At 38.8% G+C, this 24233-nt stretch overlaps 1 protein-coding gene across 11 annotated transcripts in view; it reads right to left on the bottom strand.

Annotated features, from left to right (window-relative positions):
• MCF2L (MCF.2 cell line derived transforming sequence like) overlaps positions 1–24233 on the bottom strand; it is a 154326-nt gene that overhangs the window by 27988 nt on the left and 102105 nt on the right. For 9 of the 11 annotated variants that reach the window (XR_004496485.1, XM_033512985.1, XM_015634516.3 and 6 more), the window contains 4 exons: positions 11821–11911; positions 1975–2094; positions 1042–1158; positions 382–531 (listed from right to left, as the gene is read on the bottom strand). Coding sequence is in view for 10 of the 11 variants with exons in the window: in XM_033512985.1 (XP_033368876.1) it covers positions 382–531; positions 1042–1158; positions 1975–2094; positions 11821–11911 (478 nt within the window). In the remaining variant the exon portion in view is untranslated. Of the gene's footprint in view, positions 1–381; positions 532–1041; positions 1159–1974; positions 2095–11820; positions 11912–14077; positions 14275–24233 lie in introns of those variants that run through there. The other 2 variants (XM_015634618.3, XM_015634627.3) reach the window with 2 other exon arrangements.

Genomic DNA, 24233 nt, shown 5'->3' with positions numbered 1-24233 from the left:
CCAAATAGCTTTCATTTAATCCTTTTTGAAAGAGCATTTGTTCATGCTTCAAAAGGCCATATATCTTAATGTGCATGCAAATACAACCAAATTTCCTGTTGCAAACAAAACTGCAAATTAAACACACCACTACTTACAAAGAAATTACTGTTTCGCATACAATCCATTATGCATTTGTACTTACATAAACTTAGTTTCAAGAAATGTCATTTTTCAATGCAAAAAGGATTTTTAACATCAAACAAATACAAGTTCAAAAAGATATCGATGGTTCACATTTTTACTGTCCATTAGCATTGTCCATATTTTCCAATAATATTGCTAGCTATAAATTAAAAGACAGTCTATCTAGAAGAAAGCATCTCTACAGCAATTACATACCTTCATTTTATCCTTCTTTTCTGTGTGTGTTGCAAGAAGGGAGCTGGTTGACTGCACATCATTTGGTAGTTCTGTTTCAGCCAGCTCAGTCCCAAAGGACTGAAGAATCTGAGCTGTTTGCTTAACCTTTTGGGCGAAACCTTCTATAGCCTTTTGGAATAAAAAAAGCAGTAAAGATGTTTTGTGTTCATCACACACATATGTACAAGCAAGCACAAGCACACAAAATATAACTCTCAAAACAAACCCGAACAGATGAATTACAAGACTGAAAAATGGCCAAAGTAGAATTTTGCAAGCAACAGATACCGTCACCATTAATTCCTTAATTGTATATTTTTCTTAGGCTTGTATCAGGTGTATCTTCTTCATATTTTTATAATCTGGAGTTATTTTACAACTTGAGCTTTTTCTTCCTTGTAGAAAAACCAATAGACCTCAACACAATAACACACTGTAGTTCCTTCGCTCCAAGTGCTCAGAAAACCACTCCCAAGTTATTACTCATATTATTTCTCTAAGATGACTAAGTACCATTGGGAACATCTTCTCACACTGAGCAAGTCAACTTGCATCACTTGGAATCTGTTTTATAAATGACAGGGTGTAAAACAGAAGGGTTCATTAAGCTGAAAAGTTAAAACAAAACCCAAGACTTACAGTGCGACGGGACAGCCATCTGTTGTGGCAGTAATCCAGGGTGCCACCAAGATCTTCTGTTAATTGTGTCTTATCAATGTAACCCTGCAGTTCTGATACTGAGCCCAGCATTATGATCTGCAGCAGGACAGAAAAAAAGTGAACATGATCAGTGGTGACAGGTCCCTTGTTAAGGAGTCTAAGCCCCATCCTTCAGACAACGACAGAGAGGATGAACTTTTATATAAAAGTGAAATGGAGCTGCTTCTTGTTGGTATAGAAAAACAAACTTAACAGGTCTTTCAGTTGAAGATGATGTAAATGTAAATGACTGAATATGAGCATGGGAACCAGGCATATTAAAAAATAAAAGCTTATGGATTATACAGGATAACAGAATTTTTTATCTTGATAAACCTTACTTGACTATTTTCTAAGTGTAAAATTAATTTCTTGTTCATTTTTCCTTGTTATGCTGGGTCTGCAGGACAGAACAATAGTGTCTACATGGATTTGTCATGTAAGGACTGGTTCCCCAAAATAAATGAAAGATGGGGGGAAATTTTCTTAAAGACCATCTTTGCTCCTTGAAATTTCCATCCAATAAATACAGTAACTTTTATATCATCAGCTCATATAATTTCAAATTTTATTTTAAAATATAAATGCTGTACACTTGCAAACAAAAGTACAATCTGTGGGTTTGCTGGCAATACAAAAAAAGGCATCCATTGTTTTTTGCTCAAGTGACAGAAACCATAGCGTAAGTCCATGGGAAATGCATCTGCTTCAAAACTCACATACTCTTTCAAGAAAAAGCCATCATGAATTAGCTAAAATTGCTAGAACTGCCTCTAAGCATGGCTTTTTGTTGGGGTTTCTTTGGTTCTCACTGGCTACCCTAAGTATTTTTACAGATTCCTGGGAGCAAAGTGAAAACAGAGGATTACTTACAGGTACTTTCATTTTAAGCTCATCTTTGTTGAATCTGAAAGCAATGTCCGAGAGAGCTCGATGAAAAAATCCTGTTGGGCGTAGAACGAGGACTAATTGCAGGTTTCCTGGGAAAGATGCCTGAAAAGCAAGTTCAGCCCGTTATTTTCTGTGTCTCAGCCCCAGAAAATATTTTTGAACATGGAGAAGCCCCTGATAAACCACAAACTAACTCTATCAAAGGCCTCCCATAATGGGGTGACCAATCATATTGTTGCATTGCTAGTACAAAGAGCTTCATTCAAAAGACATTTACTTGTCTTTGGGAACAGGGATCTATTCTCTTGGAATCAATTTTTTTTCAGGGCTGGTTTGTACTGCTCTTCAGCTAAGATTACAACCTACCCAAGGAGGCTAATGAGCAAACAGCAGTGGCTTAGTATTTTTTTATCAGTAAGACTTTCATGGTTACTTCATCTTCTCTTTAATAGAAGGTTGCAAAGAAATCTCCATTATTGTGTGAAAACCTAACAACAAATTTCTAATCTGTTCAAATACTACCTTGCCAGTTGCCTACACAAGTTTTTGCCACAGAGGATAAATCTGTCAGGCAGTAACTTAGAAATAATCTTTAATTTGGCTGACAAAAATTAAAATCAAGCTTAAAAATTCTCAGTTCTGTTTTGTCTCATCAACTTCCAACTAGCAATCTGATGGATCTTTCCCAGTTCTACAAAAGGTAGAGGAAAAACAGAAGAGAGAAGAAACAAATTTTAAAAAAATAGCATTAAATTATTAAAAAACAACTTCTGCTGTGGCAGAGATTTGCATATTTGGCATTTAGCCACTTAGAAACATTCTTCTCTATTCAGTATTTCCACTGTAGGGAGGCAGTGAAATTCACTAAAGAAATGATCATTATAATGATTAAGTATGCAATTTTCTTTATTATACTGTTGGAAATTATTTCCCTTTTCTAGCAAACTGGTTTACCAGAGGGAAGAAAAAAAAGCCAACCAAAAAATCCCCACTGACTGAAGGAGCTGTTACCCTATGCTCTGCTCCAAGCCTACTGGAACTGTTAGTATCTGGAAGGTTGAAGACTGATTTAATAATCATGTTGAGGTTCCCAAGGGATCCAGGTACTTAGCATTAGAAATGAAGAATTTTTAAAGGGAAAAGTAGTTTGAGACTTTTCTGGAAAACTTCACAGATTCATTGTGGTTCCCCAGATATTCAGTATACAGCCAATATGCTTAGTCAAGTTCATTTGACTAAGGAACCTTAAAGGCTTGAGCTTCCCCATCTGCCTCCACTTCAGTGATGTCCAAATTTTCTAGAAAGTACAGTGGTTCAGTTCCAAAGGAGTCTGAGGGCTGGGAACAGAATCCAGGTAATTCTGAGTGCCCTCACTAGCTCCTCAGCCTTGCACTGTAAAATTCACTAAAGAAGTATGCTGATCTCTAAAACTAGTATAGCCTGTGAAGTTACTAACACATAGTTACCAGAGGAAAAACTTGTCATAGAAAATTCCTGACTGTATTCAGAAGAAAAAGAAAAGATAATTCTTTTCTTACTATTTTTTCTGTATTACCATGCAAAGCAAACCCACAAATTTACTTAAGAGACATTAAAAGAACAGACAAAAAAGTTCTCTAATTAAATCTCCTGGATAAGCCTTTTAGAATGACAGCTGTATTTACTTCTCTCATTTAACAGATAGGTCAATTTATTTTGTGCCTGTAACAGCAGTGTTCAGTCTGACTGAGCAGTTACTTTTTACCTTTAACTTCTGAAATGTGAAGTTTATTCACTGGCCATGCAAGTATTTCAGAATAAAAATGATGAAAGAGATATCTTTTAGGTAGCACATTTTGAAAAAAATAATGTACCTCCTAGTGAGACATCCACGTCACCACATGATGTCCTGATCCACTGTCTATGGCAGCAAATATCTGCAGCCCACTTAGCCTTACTTGGAGTGCTGGGAAATGCCCTGGACAGGTGCTAGATAATCTCACTGAGGCTCTCTTTCCCCACAAAAGATTGGGCCAGATGGTCTTTCAAGGTCCCTCCCAACCCAATCTGTGATTTCATGACATTTAAGCTATTACTGAAGCAAACAGCAGTACCCAAATGCAATCTAATAGTAAATTTTTCTGGACTGTGTATTAGTTCTTGTGAATAGAGTTTAACTGCATGATGAAATTAAGTATGGTGTTCAATTCAATGAAAACAGAGAATAACCATTACAATTATTTTCTATCTCAATGTGTCAACCCAAAATGATGCTGTTGAAGTCAATAGTCTTGTATCACTTGAATTCTCATTCAAAACTTGTCAGAAATTTCCCTTCTCTCTGAATAAAAGCTCAAATTCTAGATTACTCTGCCTTTGACTACAGTATAAACTTGTCTCCACCAGTCTGTCTCCATTTGGTTTAGGTTTTTTCCTTCGGAAAAATGCCATGTCTTAAAAAAATGATGCCTTCTTCCCTTGCTGTGGCTAGGAGTCAAATCTGCAAATTGATTTTTGTGAAACAAGAAAGGGAAGTTGTGCTACAGTAAACAATGTTGGACTTGTGACACCTATTACATTTTATCAAAGGTTGTATCTGCACTGCCAAAGAACTACTACTTTTCCTAACATTTTTTTGCTAAAGCCCTGGTGGCTTGCAGAGACAATACTGTGATGTAAGAGATACTCCGTAGCTGCCTGTGAACTTCATGACCAGTCAACTTCACCCTGAACACTGGAACAAAACAAAAATTCTCTGTTCCAGTCCAGCAGCATATTTGTTTGAAGCCATTGTATGCTAACCAGACAACAAACAATGACTTCTCAATAATGCTTTGCTGAATACTAAGCACCAAAAAACATTCATGTTATGTTTAGCAGTGCTATCAAATAAAGTGCTTTCAAGGACTGTTTCACTGAAGTCAATGAACCTTACTCAGATTTGTTGAAGGTTTTGTATGTTCAAAAACAGTTGCGGTTTCTTTTCCCCAAAGTGTCTTTCTTTACTAGATTAATTAATATTAACAGTTCCCCCAACATCTTGTCTCAAATATTAAATTTATCTGATTTACTGCCAATTTACTGCAAAAGAGACTAGTGGTCATGTTTTTCACATTCTCTGCAAAAATTAGGAGAGCCCACCCCATATATGCATTCATCTCACTTGCACTTGTTTGATACTTCATGCCAGTCATGGGATTAGTTTTCTATCTACTCATCTCATCCAGTCAGATCAGTGCCAATTCCAAAGAGAAAAAGATACAGATATGCACCTTGTTATCAGCTTTAAATTAAATCTGACCAAACCAGGAATTTGTATACAGCACAGCCCCAGGATCAAAGCATTCCAATACACTGAGATCTTTGTTTCCCTACAAGTATCCGGAATCTAGAATACAGGGAAGAACCTTTTCTGGCTGGACAAAATAAGGAACAATCTTACATTCTCCAGAAAACCAGCTAATAATTTCTCAAGAGCAGGTGAACCTGCCTGCTTTGAGACATCTGCTTCTCAGGGATGGGGAGCCTTTCACTTCATGCCCCAGGTTTCTGGGAAGGGGAAAATGTACACACTGGACCCAGCTGAGTTCTGAGTAAAATGCAAAATCAAACTGCCATAGAATCACAGAATGGATTGGAAAGGATCTTAAAGATCACCTATTTCTACCCCCCACCCCCGCCAGGGCAGGAACACCTTCCACTAGACCAGGTTGCTCAGGTCCTCATCCAACCTTGCCTTGAACACTTTCAGGGTTGAGACATCCACAACTTCTCTGGGCAACCTGTTCCAGTGTCTCACTACCCTGACTGTAGAGAATTTCTTCCTAACATGTAATATAAGTCTCTCCTCATTCAGTTTAAAACAACTCCCCCTTGTCCTATCTCTATTTGACTGTAAAACATCACTTTCCCTCTACTTTATAAGCCCCCTTTAAATACCAAAAGGCTGCAGTGAGGTCTGGCCCAGAGTCTTCCCTTTGAACAACCTCAGTTCTCTCAGCCTATTCTCATAGGGGAGATGCTCCAGAGCTCTGGTCCCCTTTGTGGCCTCCTATGGACCACATGTCAATTGCATATAACCCCAACTATCATTTTTCTTCACAGAAATTACTGACAGAGAGGCTGTATGTACCACCAGTACTGACCCTGAAGTCAAGCCAGCTTGCAGAAATATCATAACCATAAGCCATCAAAGAGCTAATGCTTGACTTGGTTTTAGTACTTCTGTTTCAAAATATTTGGAACAAGACTAATTTTCATTTTATGAACAGCTTCAAAATACTCACATTACCAAAATCTGTGTTGGTGTTTCCCTTTCTGCACTTACTAGTATGCCATAAACCACAGAGCACTTCATTCCAAAATACTTCTGTATATAAAGGGCCTAGTAAGTACTTGCTTACCTATTTTTTTTCAGACTGTTTACTCCTGGCTAGAATGAACAAGTGCCTTACACATAATTCTTGTCATGAAAGAATCTTGAGTTAAATCAGTTAATAAAAAGAGCAGCTTGAAATCTAGTTTTAAAAAGGTAGAACTGTTTTGCATTAGATTCATGTTTAATGCTTGTGACATTAGGATCCTGCTTTCTGAGTTTAAGTGACTCACTTCTGTTTTCACATATTAAACAAATACGTAAAATAGAGAAAAACTGCTAACTACACAAGGATTACCACAAAAGTGCCTGCATGCGTAATAGTTTCAAAACATCCAAAGCAATCAGACAAAATCATACTGATCTCAAAATAAACTTACTCATTTATCATTTACTGTACTCATTCATAACAGTAGCCACAAAATTAATACAAATACTGTTCCAGCTTCATCGTACTGCCAAGTTCTAGTCTTAAATCCAAACAAAATTAGAAACATGACTGGGGCTGAAAGAAGAGCAGTATTTTCAAAGTTAAGCCATACAAAGTGTGAAGTGTCATTATACTTTTCAGGACATGATGCAAAGACCTAACTAGAAACTGGGCTAATGGGAAATACCTATCCCATATAAAAATAAAACAGTGCCTTTCATGGGGCAACACTCACAAAACGTATCTTTTCTACATCAAGAACTCATTAAGAAACTCAACATCTCTACAAACAAGGCTAAAGAACTCGAAGTTGGATTACTGCAATTCAGCATTTCTCACCTTGGATATCAAACCAGTAAGATTCCAGATGGCACAAAAATGGGACTGCCTGACTCCTGCAAGGTTTAGGCTGGTATTACAAAATCAAAGAATCAATTAGGTTGGGAAAGACCTCCAAGATCATCGAGTCCAACCTAAGCACTCTGGTGTGCTGTGTCCATTGGCTTCTGGTTTCTTCCTACTAGCCAGCAGTCTTGGCCCTGATCTTCAAAGAAATTAATGGGCTAAGCTGCTGTTACAGTGAAGACTGCATTTTGATTTATGAACAGCTAAAAAAAGCAGTGCTCTGGACAAGGCAGCCCAAAACAGAAGGCATGAAATCTGCATGGAATGCATCCTTAGTTAGCAGGAGCAAATCACAAAGCAAACTTCTTCTCCAGGAGGCTAAATAAAACCCATCTCTTGTCACATTTAGAAAGGGCTACAAAGTTTTGTAACTGGATAAAAATTCCTCACTACCAGCCCCAAACAACCTACATCCTGCTTAGTCAAGAGCAGAGGCCCACAGGTATGTTATTCTCTAGACACCAAGGAACTTTATTTTCCCTGGACCTTCAATATGAGGTTGATGAACGGCTATGGTAAAACTTTTCACAATGTTGAGTGCAGTTTTTTGTTTGTCTAAAAGAGTGAGTTCATATTGCAACCTTTCCCTCTAGATGGAGGAACACAACAATGACAGGACAACAAGAGACTAATACAATGTAATGACATAGACTTCATTTTTTAAAGAAAATACATGGAATACTGGAACTGTGAAGAGAGCAGTAAAAAGCCTTGCTCCTACAACTGTGGATTGAATATAATAATGTTTGTGTATAATGAAATTAGGAGAGAAAATTAAAAAAAAAAAAAAGTAATTTTTAACTGTATGGAAAGGACAAGTGGATCAATTTTCTGGCATTTGTCATTCACCCAGCTTCAGCTGGAACAATACAGGGCTGCTTTACCAGGCAGCATGATTGCTCCTCCTTGCACACTTATCCATGAGACTATATAATTGCCCAGCCCCAGGAGCTTAAAGGTTCAGCAAGGTCTTGCATGTCACTTTATACTCTAAATACTGTGCTCACCTGAAAACAGAGCATTCTAAAACATATTTAGAAAAATTACTGCAAGTGACAGGGCAAAAAGTGGAGAAAATTCCATATCCTCAAACAATAATATAATACAAGTGAACAATTTACAACTACTAATTTCAGTATTTTTCTTGTAAGAAAGAAAATTTCAAATTCTGCCATCTCTAACAACATGACAATTTGCTATCAAGACTTCATACTTAACATGAAACTTGGCCCTTGGAAGCTCTACCAGAACTTCACCTCTCAGCTTTGACTATCCCAGTAGACCAGATTCTTCCTAGGCTAATCCCTTAAGATAAATCAGGTGAAAAATAAAAAAAATAATGTTGTTTGCAGTGTCTCTTAAGCCACAGAGTCTGCAAGTCTTGCACTTGCCAACAACAACATCCTGGGCTGCCTGCCCATTGCAATTTTATCAAGTAGAATAAAACAACAGCAAAGTCTGCATGCCTGGGCATGTCCTTGCACAATCTCTGTCACATCCCAGGAAAAGAAGGGCCACATTTCAGCCCAGTCCTCTGGCTTTGCTCTCAGTCCCACTGCACTGCACGTGCTGCAGCAGCAGCCATCCTGGGCGAGCGGTGCAGTCACTGACCTTCCACTGTGGCTGCAAAAATAGGTTAACCTCATCTCCAGAGTCTTGACTTCAACAACCTTTAAGTATCAGCATGAAACACAGATTCAGCTCATCATCTTTCATTTTCTGCCCCAGGAAAAAAAAAGTACCCCTAACAATAAAGAAGATAAAATGAAGCTTAGAATTTTCTAGTAATATATATTCCACAATAATTTCAGCCTGAAATAAACCATTTTGTTAGTTTTCTTTCAAAACATTACTTCAAAATAGCCACTAGTACAAATCAAATGTGTATGAAGAATCCTGAAAATAACAGGAAATAATAATAACAAATACATGCTAGTATGAGTTTCTGTTTAACAGCTTCTCAGTGCTTACAAATACATGTCCTACAGTAGCCAGGGTATTAGTGATGGCCAGATGCTCCAGCCAGGATATTCCTGTTGGGCAGTGCTCCAGCCACAGCATCCTATGCTGGTATTTCTGATTTCACAAATCAAGAGGGTCAACTCCTTCAGGATGATTAGAGAAAAGACAGGAAAAATGGCAGAAATGACAACAAATACACTGACAACCAAAACTCTCTTCTCAAATAACAGGAGACTCCTATCCTCACACACAGCAATAAGATTTAGCAATCCAAAATTAAAAAAAAAAAAAAAAATACTGAACAGGGGCTTTTTACAAGGGCAGGGGGTAACAGGACAAGGGGGGAATGGCTTCAAATTGATTGGAGGTAGGTGGGACATGAGGAAGAAATTCTTTACTATGGGGGTGGCAAGGCACTAGAACAGGTTACTCAGAGAAGCTGGGAATTTCCTGTCCCTGGAAGTGCTCAAGGCCAGGCTTGGATGGAGCCAAGTGAAAGGTGTCCCTGCCCACGGCAGGAGGGGGTAGGAACTAGATGATCTTTAAGGTCCCTTCCAATCCAAACCATTCTGTGATTCTGTGATGGAAACTGCCAGAGCTATCAGGCTTTCAGACACCGAGTGCAATCTGGATTGCCCAAATAACACTCAGATGCTTCATAACCACCAAAAGACAATTCTCACTGTCAGGAAAGCAAAACAAGTTGAAGTCTCCAGTTACCCTTGAGCCATTCAAAATAAGTATTTTTCTATCAATAGGACCACTCTAATTTGGCACTATATACATATCTTGTATATTTGGCTTTGTTTTTTTGTTAAACAACAGACAGCTGAAATGCATTAGATTTCATTTATATCAAATACTATAGTGAATATATGATGGACAAGAGCAAAAAACTTTTCACTACATCTTCTTTTGGAATAGGAACAAAAATTTTTCAAGTGTTCAGGGCTGATGTGACTGTCCCTGAAGACAAATAAGAGGATTGCTAAAAATATATATGCATGGGTGCAATTCAAAGCCAACACTGCTGCTGTTCAACAAGAGAAGCAAATATGAAAAATCATGCCTTTAACAGATTAGACTTCAGCTAAGAAGCATGATTCTTATTTCAGAAAAAGCTCACAGACAAATGAGAAAAGCTGAAAAAAGCAAAATAACCCATCAGCAGCAGTACTGCAACTGTGCAGTGCTCCTGCACTTAACAACCTTGTCTGGGCAAATCCCTTAGGCACCAACACCATCAGGACAGTGACAGACCCCTTATAATGGGGAATAGTTGCTCAGTTCTGCTCACTGTGTTTCAAAGCAAAATAACACACACTGGAGGTTGCCATAAATGTTATCATCATGGCTACAAGCAACTTGGCTGTAGTTGCTCCCTAACCCCTACAACCCCAATTATTCAAATAAAAGGACCTAATAATAATCTGTGCAACACTTATCTGTCCTTGAACAGAAACCACAGCACTGGCTTTTGAAAGAGATTCCAAACCTCCAGATGGAGTCTTTTTCCTTCAATCATCCTAAATTATGCTGCTCTCAGTTTTCACTACTGGAATCTGCTCAATGCTACATTTCAAAACTTCAAGATGAGCTGTAAAAGCAAATTTTGCTGATAATTCAATGTATTTTCAATGTTTTAACATTCCTACCGTAATTATTGTGTAAAAAGTTGTATTGTGGGAATATTATAGCATTACATATTCATTCACAAACCATCATATACTAGGAGTAATATACTACCTTTAAAGTAATGTACTACCTTTAATTTATAATAAACAAAAAATTGTTTGGCCATAATCATGCCACACTAAAATGGCATTTACTGTTTCAATTTGACTTTTATCTTACAAAATCAAAATTTTTCAGCCATTAAAAAAAAAAAAAAAATTCTTACAGCTTTGTTTTTCAGCCCTTCCTGGAAAGACTACTGCTACTAATGATTCAAGCATGGATAACAAGGAAGAAAAAAAAGGCAACCAACCAAAAACTAAAAAAACCCAAGTAAACCAACAGTAAAATAATAAACATGATAAACATGAATCCGTCCTTCTCTGCTTCTGAAAAAAAAAAATGAAGAAAAAAAGGAAGCCTCTAAGAAGATTCTTTTTCTGATTTTAAAAATATTAATTGAAATGGAGACTGGGAAAGTTAAGAGCATGTACTGTTGGTTGATCACAGAAGGCACAGAAGATTTTCTTGCTTACATGTTATCCTGGTTTTAAATCAAACATCACAAGAATGGTTTTTCCATGTGAACTCCTTCCAAGTGGTAAACTCACCCTGGAGCCTCACCATCATTTATTTGTAAAAGGGAAGTTCACTTGAATAGTGAAAAGTGGACCCAAACTCTATGGGGACCCATGGGGTGTCCATGCAAATATTAGCTCCCACCTGGGAGAGCTGCAGGCTCACACATTCACATACACTCACACACACACTCTTTCCAAGTGCACACTTGGGAAGATGTCCTGAGCTGCAACTGCATTAAAAGCACATCACAGACACCCGATGCTCTCTCTGGGACACAAAAGACCTACTGGATACCTTCTGTATCATCTATTAGCTGACATATTGTTGAAGAGAAAAAAAAACAACCCATGTTTTTTCACTCGTAAGAGGAAGATTCAACACAGAAAAATCTTTCTAAGGAGTCATTTCAAACAGTACTCACTGCTATCCGCAGTATGGAAGCTTTCACGGAGGTCCATTTGTCCTGTCTGCGATCTATGACAAGAATAAATCCAATTCCAGCATCTCGTAAACTAAGTTTGGAGGAGGAAAGAAGAAAACAAAAAAGTTTAGTTAAAAATACAAATGTAACTCCTGGTTCTCTCACACAGAAAAGCAATTTAAAAAATAGTTTTTAAAAAAAAAAAGTAGCTTGACCTTTTTGTCAATTTGAATTATGAGTTTTCTTCATATAAATATCTTAAATAAAGATAGACTATACACCATAGCAAAGATGCAGCAGTCCCACAGCGTTTCACAGAGCTTCAGAATGTATTCAAATAATGAATTCTTCTTTGTCACAAAAGATAGTATTTACATTTCTTGCCCAGGGATTATTTCAGAAGAAAATAAGACTGATTGATTCTCCACTGCTTGGTGCTGATATAATCCCTTCCTCATGATGTTGTCAGTATATTTTCAGGATCAAAATAAAGTTGTTTTCCTTTTGCATCTGCTTTTATCCTTCTGTTTGAATTGTCTTGCTCTTCATGGATACTTAAAACTCCTTAAAAACACAGATCCTTCAGATCATTCCATTATATTGCTCCACGCATCTGAAATTCTCATATGCCCCCAGGTTGTAAACTTCTTCCTAGGTGCATTTTCACATTCACTGAAACAAAAAAACCTCACGGCATTTAAACTCTTCAACCCCCAGATGAGAACAACGAGCTCAGAGGCACTTCTCCGGAATGGAAACATCTGTGAGAGAGATGCTGCTCAAATCCTGGCGTACGGGTGACCTTTCTCTTTTGCCTGTGCTCAGCTGCATGTGCTACCGAGCCCTGACCAAGGGGTATGCTCCTGTTTTGTAATTCCCCATCTAAGCCAATTGTGCAATGCCAGCAGCAGCCCGTGCCAGCCAATCGCAATCAAAATGGAAACAGCAGGCAAATACAAGGCAGACAGACTCAGATTTATTGTTTTCCCATATATTTGCTCCTTTTTCAGCACGTCTGCTGTATTTTTATTTCTGATAATTTATTGCAAGGCCTGCTGTGGCACTGTGTGACCTTTAGAAATATTGTGCACCAATTTGTTATGGTAATATCTTACAAGAAAAAAATAAAAATCAACACAGCAGAATGTCAGGATTCTTTATTCAAGATTGCTGAATCACAGAAACACCAGCTTTTCTTCATAAGATTGTGTCAGTAGCATAATGGTAAGAGGATATTTAGGAGGGTGAAGAACACAGGTACCCAGATGTGTTGTCTTAAGCTACTCTACAAAATCACAAATTTAAACATGATTCACAGTTTATTCCCTCTCTTTTACAAAATGCAGCATCTCTCAAAGTTACAGACATACTATCTAGTGGGAAACATGAATATTCATTAGAAATGAAAAGGAACCCTTGCTTGCTTTCAGAAGAAGCTAAGCAGTCCTTTCAGCACAGCAGAATGTTAGAAGTGATCCTCACTGCCCACATTTAGTGCATGTTACTTAACTCTTGCCTCTGGGTTAGGACTACTCTGATAAACAACATCTGAGCACTTGCCTTGTAAGCCTGACAACCCCTGCAGACAAATAGGGCTTTATATTAGCAATATGCTTCCCACTCCAAATATTTCCAGGATTAATTAAAGTTTCCCCTCTTCTTTTTCTTATTTAAAGGGCAAGAGGAGGAGAGAGATTCGGACTGATATTAGCCTCTTCCTGTTCCTCGTTTAAAGTTCTCACAATTTTAACCTTTAGTGACTGAACAAAATAAAATTATAATAGCAATCATGTGCCACAACAATCAGATGGCAAAACAAACTCCTTGGGTACACAGCCTTAATGTGGATGACTGGAGTCAAAAAAGCGCTACAGCTATCCCCACAGGAGTCAGTGTGGATTTTAGAGTACATTAAGACTCATAAAGAGCTATTTAACTCGCTCAGTAGAAGTTCCCAGGAGCCCTGAAATCCCTCCGTACTTCCTCAGAGGAAGCATAATCTCAGAGTACCTCAATGCAACATCTGTATAAAATTTTAAGAAACTACTGATATTTCAGTGCAATATGAATAAAATTAGTGCCTCTGAAAGAGCATCAATAGGATTTCTCTGTAAAAACACACGAAAATACAGGCTCAGCTGGGATCCCAGAAATTATCTACATGGCAGCTCCACACAGTTAATCACCTGCCTCAACACCTGACAATAAGCAGAGCTTAATATCATTATCCTAGAAAAATTAAAAAGACAAGGCTTACTTAAGTGGAAGAATTAACCAAGAAAAGCACATCTCTAAGATAGCCCAAAAGATGTCTTCAGCCAACCTTCTTTTTCCACTGGATCAAATAGAAGGATCCAATACGTTGTGTGCTTGCATGAATCAGCAAGCTCAGATATAAAAGCCAGGATTCCCCACTGCTGCCCAGAAGAGACCTGGTGGCAAAATCTTGAGCATCTGACTTCAAACTGTTAACACTCCATTAATATAGACTGGTGGGAAAAAAAATAATAAATTAAATGCCCTGTTCCAAATCAAACAGGGTGGGAAAAGTATTTGTTATCTTGACAACAGTGCCTTGTTGCAAAGGCCTGGCTCTGGAGTCTGGGATCCAGCTCCAGCAAGTCACAGGCAGGAAGCAACAAACCAAACTAAGACATTGTGTACAACAAAGTTGAGAACATTACAAAGAGAACAAAGTCATGTATTCAAGAAAAGTAAATATTAAAAACAGGTCTGTTTGCCAATGTACCCTTGCTCCACTGACCTCTCTTTGCTGCCAGACACGCACCTGCATATGGGGTTGCAAGACACCTTGCAATACCCTCCTCTCTTCTGGGGCAGAGACTGAACAGTGCTTTGGAAATAAGCACATACTCAATTTTCCTTTGGCTGCCCCTCTTTCCCTCAGACGTATTTTTTACATTTTATTCTGATATTTATTACATTTTAGCCTGATTTATCCTTATCCCTCCATGTGCTTGAGAGGAATGCATTTTGTTTTGTGCTCAGTGTCTCAGCAGAAGCATGCTCTGATGGACACAGATCATCAAAAGCTCATCAAGCTTTTTTCCCTGCCTTGGTCTAGCTGCATTGTACTCATCAGCTTAGCTCACATCTTCTCATGCCTCTGTATCACTCTCCAATAATCTTGTCTCCACCACTGACATTTGTCTCTCCCATTCATCACTCCTTGTCCCAAGAACAGTTCAAAAAGTCTTTTTTTTTTCCTTTTTAATTTTAGATTGTCAGGATGAATTATATCAGTTCTCACCCCTTCCTGAATATCACAGTCTCTGCATCCTCCAACCTACGTCCCATTCCATCTCCCAGTATCTTCCCTTGGATGAACACTTCCCTCAGCTGTGGTCCTGCCTGTGGAGTCCAGTGCTTGTCTGCACTGCTGGTCAAGAGGTGGCACTCACATGCCATGCCACAGCCTTCCTGCTCTCAGCCCTGCTAGCAGACCTGGCTCCAGAGCAGCTCATCCTGTAACCACGGAGAAGCTCCTGCCCAGCCCCAGGATGAAGCAGGACATGTTTGGAAACAGGTTTGAGTAGATGCTTAGCATGTGTGGCCTGGGATTTATGCAGATTTTTCTCAAGGTACATTCTTGACACAAAAGCCATGATTCTTCTGAGTGTCAAGTCTGAGTCCTTGAACAAAGGAAATAGATGCTTGAGCTTCTCAAACAACTGTTTCAATGTTTGAAAAGCATGATAGGTTAAGTCTTAGGAATAACTCAGCTCTGTTGACTGAAATTTACACCATAAAATCAGATGGCACCTCACAAATGACAAGAAAATTTGGAAGAGTTGTAAATTACTGGAAGGCAGCCCTTACAATGAAAAATATTGGAAAATCTTAGCAGAAGCACCTGTCTATTCAGGCTTCTTAACATTTCCCATATGACCTTTGTTGTATCTAATGTATTAACTTGTATCCGGTACTTTCTGAAACATAATTTATATAAGCTTTTAATTCAAATTTAGTATTTCCTTCCTTTGTACACGCACGAAAAAAACTAACCCAGACTGAAACAAAAAACCCAAAACATCATGGGATAAGTACTGTTCTTCTGTTTATTCACCAGAACAAAGAATAGAACGTTTTTTGAAAGGCAGGGAACCATCCCTGCTTCTGCAGGAAATGTGTCCAGCAAACTCACAAAGGCCAGGTTAGAAAGGCAGAAAGCAGAGGAAGAGGAGCAGAGAGGACAGGAGAAAATGCAGCAGAGGGTAGACTGTCTGCTCAGACCCCTCCCTCTGTCTTGGGGAGCCAGTGTAAAACCATCAGGAGGCAGTGTCAGTGAGGCTGAAATACCTGCCCAACAAGCACTCAGTTTTGCCATGTAGACTGTAGAGCAGGAACTGAATTTTCCACTTGGTGACTCCCCAGCTCTAGATTATGGGGACATCTCCTCTTTGTCCTGTTTGCAAGACTCATTAGCTCATGCACTTGGGGGAAAGGGTGGGAAAGCTTATACTACATAGGACTGTGGAAAGAAACTTCCCTCTGGGGTGTGTGGAAGCAATTACATAAACATCCTCTGAAAGATCCTTGTATTTCTCCAAGGTATGGGTGGTGACAACTGCTACACAAAGAATTTCCTACTGCTTCTACACTGCTGTATGAAAGCAGTTAGTATAACATTGATCTCTGCTACAAATGAAACAAAGGACATCTTCAGGTTCATCCCAGAGGCTGGAAAGTAGCAAACCTTTGCACGTTTGAAATTCTGTACAGCATTTTAGGTTACATAAGTCCTAAATTCATAAACTGAATTTCAGTCTTAGAGCTTTATTATTAAACAATTGGTGTACATTACAGTCAGGGCTGTTCCCTACCTCAACGACCTCAGCATACAAATGGACTAGAAATTCTTGCTCTCAAGGGCTGAGCAGCTATTTCCATAGTGTAGGACTTGAGTAACATTTCACAGAGTTACTGCATAGAACACAGCACCAAGGCAATGTCTGCAGTAATCTGCATTGTGAGCAGAACTCTGGTACCACCCTATCTCACAGCTTCCTCACCCACAGCACAGTGACACGCACACATTACTTTTTTGGCATATAACTGTAAACCTATGTAAGAAGGACTTGAAATTGGCTCACCCACTCATCATTGGTCACTCTGCTTAGGAACAGGCCACTGGAAATCAGACACTTATTGAGTACAGTTGCTGCTTCCCAAGAGAAACTTTGCATTCTACATTTGCAGAGACAAGAAACTTCAACTGATTGAACCTGAGCCACCTCAAAAACTTCTCCATCTCTCCTATTGCTGCTAGGAATGATTTCTTGAGGGGTGAAGAGGAGACAAGATTTCTTTCTTCATCATCAGTGCTTCACACATTAAAAAAATGAAACCATGAATGCCCCAACAATTAATGGAAGCAGAGAAGAGCCACCTCCTTAGTGGCTTTTATAAGCTTGACAAGATGGTCAAATCATATAGTGAAGAATGTGAGATTTATGGCATTAACAAATCAAGATAAAAATCTCCAGTACAGCAACTAAGAAAGGAAAAAAAATTAGCTAAGCCCTGTGGTGACTTTTCACATTACCAGTTTTATGCTGGTTTGCCAGCAAGGAAAAGGGCAGTAACAGTTCACCTGGTATAGCCTTGCTGCAGATCTCCTCTCCTCCTGTCCCTCATGTAGGGTAACCCAGGCTACTTCAATTTGATCATTAGCTACATCCTAGAGGATGCAGTGCTTCCTAGAGCAGAATAATTTAATGGGTTATGAACTTGACACACACACACACAAAAAAAAAAAAAAAAAAAAGAAAAAAAAAAGAATAATAATAATTCAGCTGTAACACTATACAAAATGTGGTACCCAGCCACTAAACAGTGATTAGATCTAGAGCAGTTTCATTTTCTTACAATTCATGATTGCTCATTATTGTAAAGCTCGCTTTGTTTCAGAACTGGCCAGTTCATCCACTTCATTCCAAAAGAAATCCAGCTGCTGGGTATTTAAAAAAAAGCACAAGAAATATCATATTTGGCATGTACCCCTAATTTGAAAATGTTTAAAAACTGCTTAATAATTTTATAATGTACTCATCTGGTCTTTAAATATTTTTATCTTATAACAGCTTCTTTCTCACAATCCAAAGTAAAACTAAACTTAAGGACTTAACATTTTAAGCCACCATCTCTAAGGATAAGAAAGCAGACTTGTGCTTTCTTGAGGATTTGATCATTTCTTGAGGAAATGATGAAAATAGGCTGATATATATCACACTCCTCAAAGCTCCAGTTTGAAACCCTCAGATGTTGCAGGCTTTTATAGACCAAAGTACCCAACCTCACTGCAGAAGGTTCCTGATTGAAACAATAGAGAGACAACAGGAACTGAAAAAGGCCTATAAACCAGACATATGAGCTCTTAACATTGAACTTCCTCATTTAAATTGCAAAGTGAGCCTGTAGGTTTTAACACTCTATCTAAGCTGAATACTGCTTTGTAATGCTGCTGCTATTTCAGATCTTACTGAGTTTTCTAAAAACCTGCACTTAAATTAAATTAAATTAAAAAGTATTTAACTGAAGAATAGCCTGCAAATAAAAGAAGTTATAATCCTTTAGAATGTGTTACAAATGTAACATGTTTATATGTTATAAAGTTACATAATGTTACAAATTATAGTCTGAACTCACAATTTATCATTTTTGATATTCATGGAATTATCTCATACGTATCATAAAGTAATTACACCCCGAAGACAAGTTGGAAGTGTTCTGAAAGCTGGACAGTAATACCTTCCTATTAACTACACTTGTGCTAAATTAGGAAACTTTAGAATTATATTTTCTATTTTTACAACAGAAAATTTGAGATTTGCATTGTAATTGAGATATCAGTGGCAAAGAAACCATCTGCCAAGAAAATAAATGGAATGAAAATGTATTTTTCAGATGGCTGCATATACAACTGCATGCTGCTGTCATGGCATTCAGTCACTTAGACAGAAAACAGCAATTTGGTGCCAAGTTCTGCCACAGATGTAGATGTATGTCTAACTGAGGTCAAGCATACTGAACAAATCTGAGAACAGAATTGTTCCTATCAAAGGCAGAATTTATGAACACCCAGATGAAGCTCTTTGGCTACCTAGCAGACCTGCTGGGCCCCTAAAGCAAACTGGCATGACATTTTGGCTGCCACTCAAACAGTGGGCCTGACATCTTGTGGTGGTACTCATTTGTGACATCTCAGATTCCTACCAGAATCACTTTCAACTGAGGTGTCTATCAGTAATCAGTTCTTATTCCAGGAATATTTATGAGAAAAAACAGAAATTACAGGTGCACTCTATTTATGGTACACGGCACCGCATATGGAGCAAAAATAGGAACGCAATGATTAACAACTTCATACATTAATTCTATCATTTCACACAGAATTAATATAATTTTGGCTTTAGTTTCTGTAACCTCTGTCTCTTCAGCTGGAAACACTGAAGAAGTCAGCTAGTGCAGAAGTGTCCACCTCTTCTGTCTCATTAATAATCATCCAAAGCAGACCTAAGGAGCAGGCTCACCTCAAACTTCCTGAGGTGCTGAATTCAAAGCTGGTGCTTGGTGGTGTGGAAGTCACTGCACTGCACCTATCTCTCCATATCCTCATCTCTGGAGTCAGGGAAAAAGCTTGCCATCAACTCTTTACCCTGCTTCACCAGTGAGCAACCTGTACTGTGCTTCAACACAAAAGAAGGCTCTTGATGTAGAAAAATTTGTTCTGTTTGATTACTGAGCCCTGCCATAGCCAGCTCAATGAGCTGTGACTGCGGAAGGCAGAACCTACCCAGCTCAAACTAAAGCTGGCCACTGTTCATGATGAAATATAAGAAAGAGAAGGAATTCCAGCAGAAGAAATTTAAAATAAGACAGCCAGAAGTGCTGTTATGCAAGTGCAGCCTCTAGTGGTCTGTCCAAAATCACTGAATGCCAAGTAAAAATTATTATCTTTTAACCTCCTGGCACTAACAGCTGCATTTCACCCGACACAGCTGATGCTGTGACACTCCAAAGCAGCAGCACAACCTGCAAGCAATGAGGCACCATTTCTTCTTGACGCTTATGCCTCAAATCTGATTTTGAAAATAAAAATGTTTTCCCTTCCCTCCACCCCCAAAAAACCAACATGCATGCTATTCTATAGTCTAATTAATTCTATACTGAAATTCTGTGAATAGATTTATTTTTAAATGTACATTAAAAAACCCAAAGCATTTACACTGTCTATTTTGATTTTGATAGTTACTGCCTTCCCTTCACAGATACAGATGAAGCTGCACAGGAAATTAAGAAAATCTGAGCTTCTGTGTTGGAGCTGAACCTGTTAAAGCTTTGTCATTAGACAAGGTTCAGATAAGAAATTTGATGAATTTCCCTGCCTCAACTATGAATCTTTTTTTTTCTTATTTGTCCACATTCCAGCTAACTCTCCCTAAATCTTATCCAGGGTACCACTGATGAGAACCTTCCCTCCTTCCTTTCCAATTATGCTTACTTTTGGTCTGAGCTGTTATTAGTTCATGCCCCAGGCATGTCTAAAACACACTGTATTGAAATTTTCTCAGAACTGGGAACCACCAGATAACCAAATTTGCATTTTAGGATCTCTCAGCAAGTGGGCAAAGAAGAATTTAGATGGATGTTGGGTTGTGAGGTGGCATAAATAAAAACCATCATAGGCAAGTTATTAAAATTTGCTCATGAAGCAGAAGAGATGAGCAGAATCATACAGCCTGGCAGAGTAACACCATGAAAATAAATGCCTTTTGCCACTTTATAAGCATAGGCAAGAATAATTGCACATGATGTTGTGTCAGTGACTGGAGATCTTAAAAGGAGGAAGAAAAAATAGAAAATTAAAACAGGAGAAAAAATAATGAGAGCAACTTCAAAGAGCTTTGTCTAAGCAGTTATTAACAATTCAAAACTCAAGTCTCATCCAAACTTCACAATGATTGTAGGCCAGACAGCCAGAAGTGGTTATGTGTAGGCCTATGCCTGATCTGAAAATTCCTCAGTCACCACAGGACTGTGACAACAAAAGCTCACTGCACTGCCAGCAGACCAAGAGCCCACAAGGAAGATGGGCTACTATCAGAGATGTCCTGGCAACAAGGCAATGCCAACTCACTGACAAACAGGAGAGCTGCCCTCCAGCTTTGGTCTCAAACGCAACCAGAAGTCTTTATTCTGCACAGAACTAGGTCTCTTGAAATTTTGGGATGATAAAACCCCAACGTATTTATGTGAGGTAATTCTGCCTCAAGCACTGCTTATATTCCTCAGCCAAATGGACAGCACTGGTACACACCTTATTTAAAATATTTATGCCTATTTATATAACATTCAAGTCATACTTCTTTTATCTACCCACTCAGATTCAGAGGTATGGGCATCAGTATCTTCCTTCATTGGTGCCTACATCTGCTCTTTATCTCCTGTGCTCCTTTAGCTCCTCCAATCAGCCCCTCTTCCACTTTCAGCAATTCCTCCTTAACCACAAGTGGAAGACAGTAATGCTGGCTACATTCCAACATATATGCTGACCTTCTTTCTGCTCCAAAAAGCTTATGCTGTTCGGGGGGAAGCCAAGGGAATGTAGCCAGGGTTAAAAATAACAACTAAAGTGTCCAGGCATCATCATCTGCCTGGGCCTGGACATCTGCTTGTACCACGTGCACTTATTGCCTCTCCATGGTACCCATCAGCCTTTTTTATGGTAACTTCATAAATTCATAGAATGACTTGGGTTGAAAGGGACCTAGAAGATCATCTAGTTCTGGCTGCCCAGAACCCCACAAGCTTTATCCCACCAAGGAACTAAAATCAGAGCGACCTGAATGCATTTTTGCAGGTGAAAGAAAAACTAATTTAACAATCATTGCTTAACAGATCATCTTTTAGTGCATGAAATTAAGTAAAATAAGAGTTTTTAAGGAAGAGTTATAATTTTCTAAATGGAAAACACAGCATGATTTCTTCAGGTCATGCAGAGCTGCTTTTAGGAGGACTGTCTGAAGAAAGACAACAACTTTGAGGACACATTTAGACTTAACTACAGATGGCTGAAGTAGGTCACGTTATCCTGGAGGGACAATTAAGGATAAATAGGTCAATAAAGGCAAAAAGGCTCCATGTTGGTTTAAGCTTAAGTAAACTGAGCAACAGAAAGCCTGTGTGACCCTCATTTTAGAACTATTGAGCCCAACTCCGTAAAAACATTTTTACACCTACTCAGAACTGCAATATTGGAACTATACATATTTCCAGGACACTGCAACAACCGCTAATGCTACTGCAAAAAGTATTGGAACAGTCTTACAGGGAATCCTGCACAATTTATTTCAGAACTGTGCCATTACACTTAAATAGGGTGTTAAATTCTCTGAATTTAATACTGGACTAATAAAAACCCTGTGTGACAGTCCAGAATTCTAGTAATTAACTTTCACAATTTTACAGTGCTTAATTTACTTTGTCTTATTAGCAGACTAAATTTACCACCGGATGGTGTGTGTCATACATACTACCCAAATCCTCTAAACCCTAAAAGTGTAAATGGGATTTAAAGACTGGAAAGGCTTTACCTGCACAGGGCTGGGCTTTAAAACAAGTTTAAGGCACTTAAAAGACCTTGAAACGAGTGTAAATATTTCTAAACCTAGTAAAAATTCAGATTCTAAGTAACAATTTGGGCTTTGACCTTAATTTTGTGAGGGTATGTATCTGACACAAAAGCTTTAAATTTAAGATACAACACTCTTAGTCAAACCTAAGACCTTACATTCCCTGTCTGCTTACAGCAACATATGGTATTTACAACTGTTTGGCAGCTGTGCTCTGAGAAAGGAAGGGTACACGCAGCGTGATAGATTTTGCTGGAAGTCCTGGGATATTCTCACTGACAAATTTGAGGGGCTGCCAAGGTAACAGCAGGGTACAGGTTTCATATCTTCAGCCTGGATTGTAATCCAACAAAGAGGAGGGCAGCGAAATTAAGCACAGCTGACAGAAATAAACTCTGAAGCTGCAAAGCTGTTGCTCTGCACGTCAGTATGAATTGTCAGAGCATCTGTTTTTTGGCACCTCTTTCCCATTACGTGGTGATGTTCATCCCTGGCACTCCATAAAACAAAAGTGCTTAGCTCTCAGCCAGTGGTGGGCTGCCCATTCAGTTTGCAGATAAATGAGCAAGCACAGGCAGTTACCCTCCCACACCAGCTCTTTGCTGGACCCTGACAGACTTACATGCTCAAAACACATCATTACCCCAACACTGCAGCTTTCAGAGCACAGTGGTGGATCTATGTCAAGGAGACTGGCCAGGCCCAAGCTGTGTGAGGCTGAGCTCTCCTGTGTCCCTGCACAGAGGTTTGCTAGCTCCAGCAACACCCATGCCATGCTGCTGCGTGTCCTTCTGGTGCCTACCTAAATCCACCTCATCATGCTTTGCTGTGCCCACACAGGCATGGACACACTGAGAGGCTTAGCACACACATTTCTCTCTCAGTTTTCCAGTGCTATCCCAAACAATGGGAAGCTGGTATAGCAAAGAAGGAGGGGTCTTCCTGAAGCTTAGCAAACCCTAACTACGGAGCTGCTGGGCTGTCGGACATCAACGCTTTCAGAGGTCATCTCGTTCTGTTCTGTTACTTGGACAGGATGGCTCCCTAGTTTCCTACACCAGAGAGTACCAAAAACAACAGGATTTTTTGGAAGGCTGCATGGTGTTCAAGCATTTGTAAACCTTCAGGAATCTCAAAGAAGGGGACACTCTCCCGAGCAGGAAACTGACGGACACCTTTCAAAACAGGAAACTGCTGAACATGCCAAGTTAACCTGAGTTATTCTCAAGATCATGCAGTAGGACAGAACAGCATTACAAAGAGAAGCTGTACAAGGCTCTGGGAGAATACAAGCAAAACAGGCCCATGTATCATGCTTAATCAGCAATATAGGACTTAAACAGGCCATCAAAACCTGTTCTGAATTTTCTAATCTACACTACTTATTTCTCCTGAAAGGGATTTTGTGTTTAAGACTCAGCTTTATACTCTTAAAATATTAGCTTTTTAATCTCTTGTGACCACAAGAATTTTAGCTTGCTCTCTTTGTTCAAAGATGAGCCTATATGAGCAAGGAAAGAAAAGCATTAAAACTATACTCTTTTGTTCTCATAAACACTGTATTGTTTTCTAATTGCAGTAGAAACTGCTAATTAACCAGAAGCAAAACCATATGTTGAGAAATACTGTGTAGTCAAGTTTTTTTTAACCACAGCAATTATCTATTAATTTCCTTTGGAGCAAGTTGTCATGCTACTATCCATATTTGGTAAATTCATATACCAGCAATGTGTACACACTTAAGCTAATAAAATACAT

Source organism: Parus major, chromosome 1, assembly GCF_001522545.3.
Source record: "Parus major isolate Abel chromosome 1, Parus_major1.1, whole genome shotgun sequence".
In the NCBI taxonomy this organism is placed as follows: domain Eukaryota; kingdom Metazoa; phylum Chordata; class Aves; order Passeriformes; family Paridae; genus Parus; species Parus major.
Note: the sequence above shows the minus strand (reverse complement) of the source record. Positions and strands in the feature narration are given on the sequence as shown.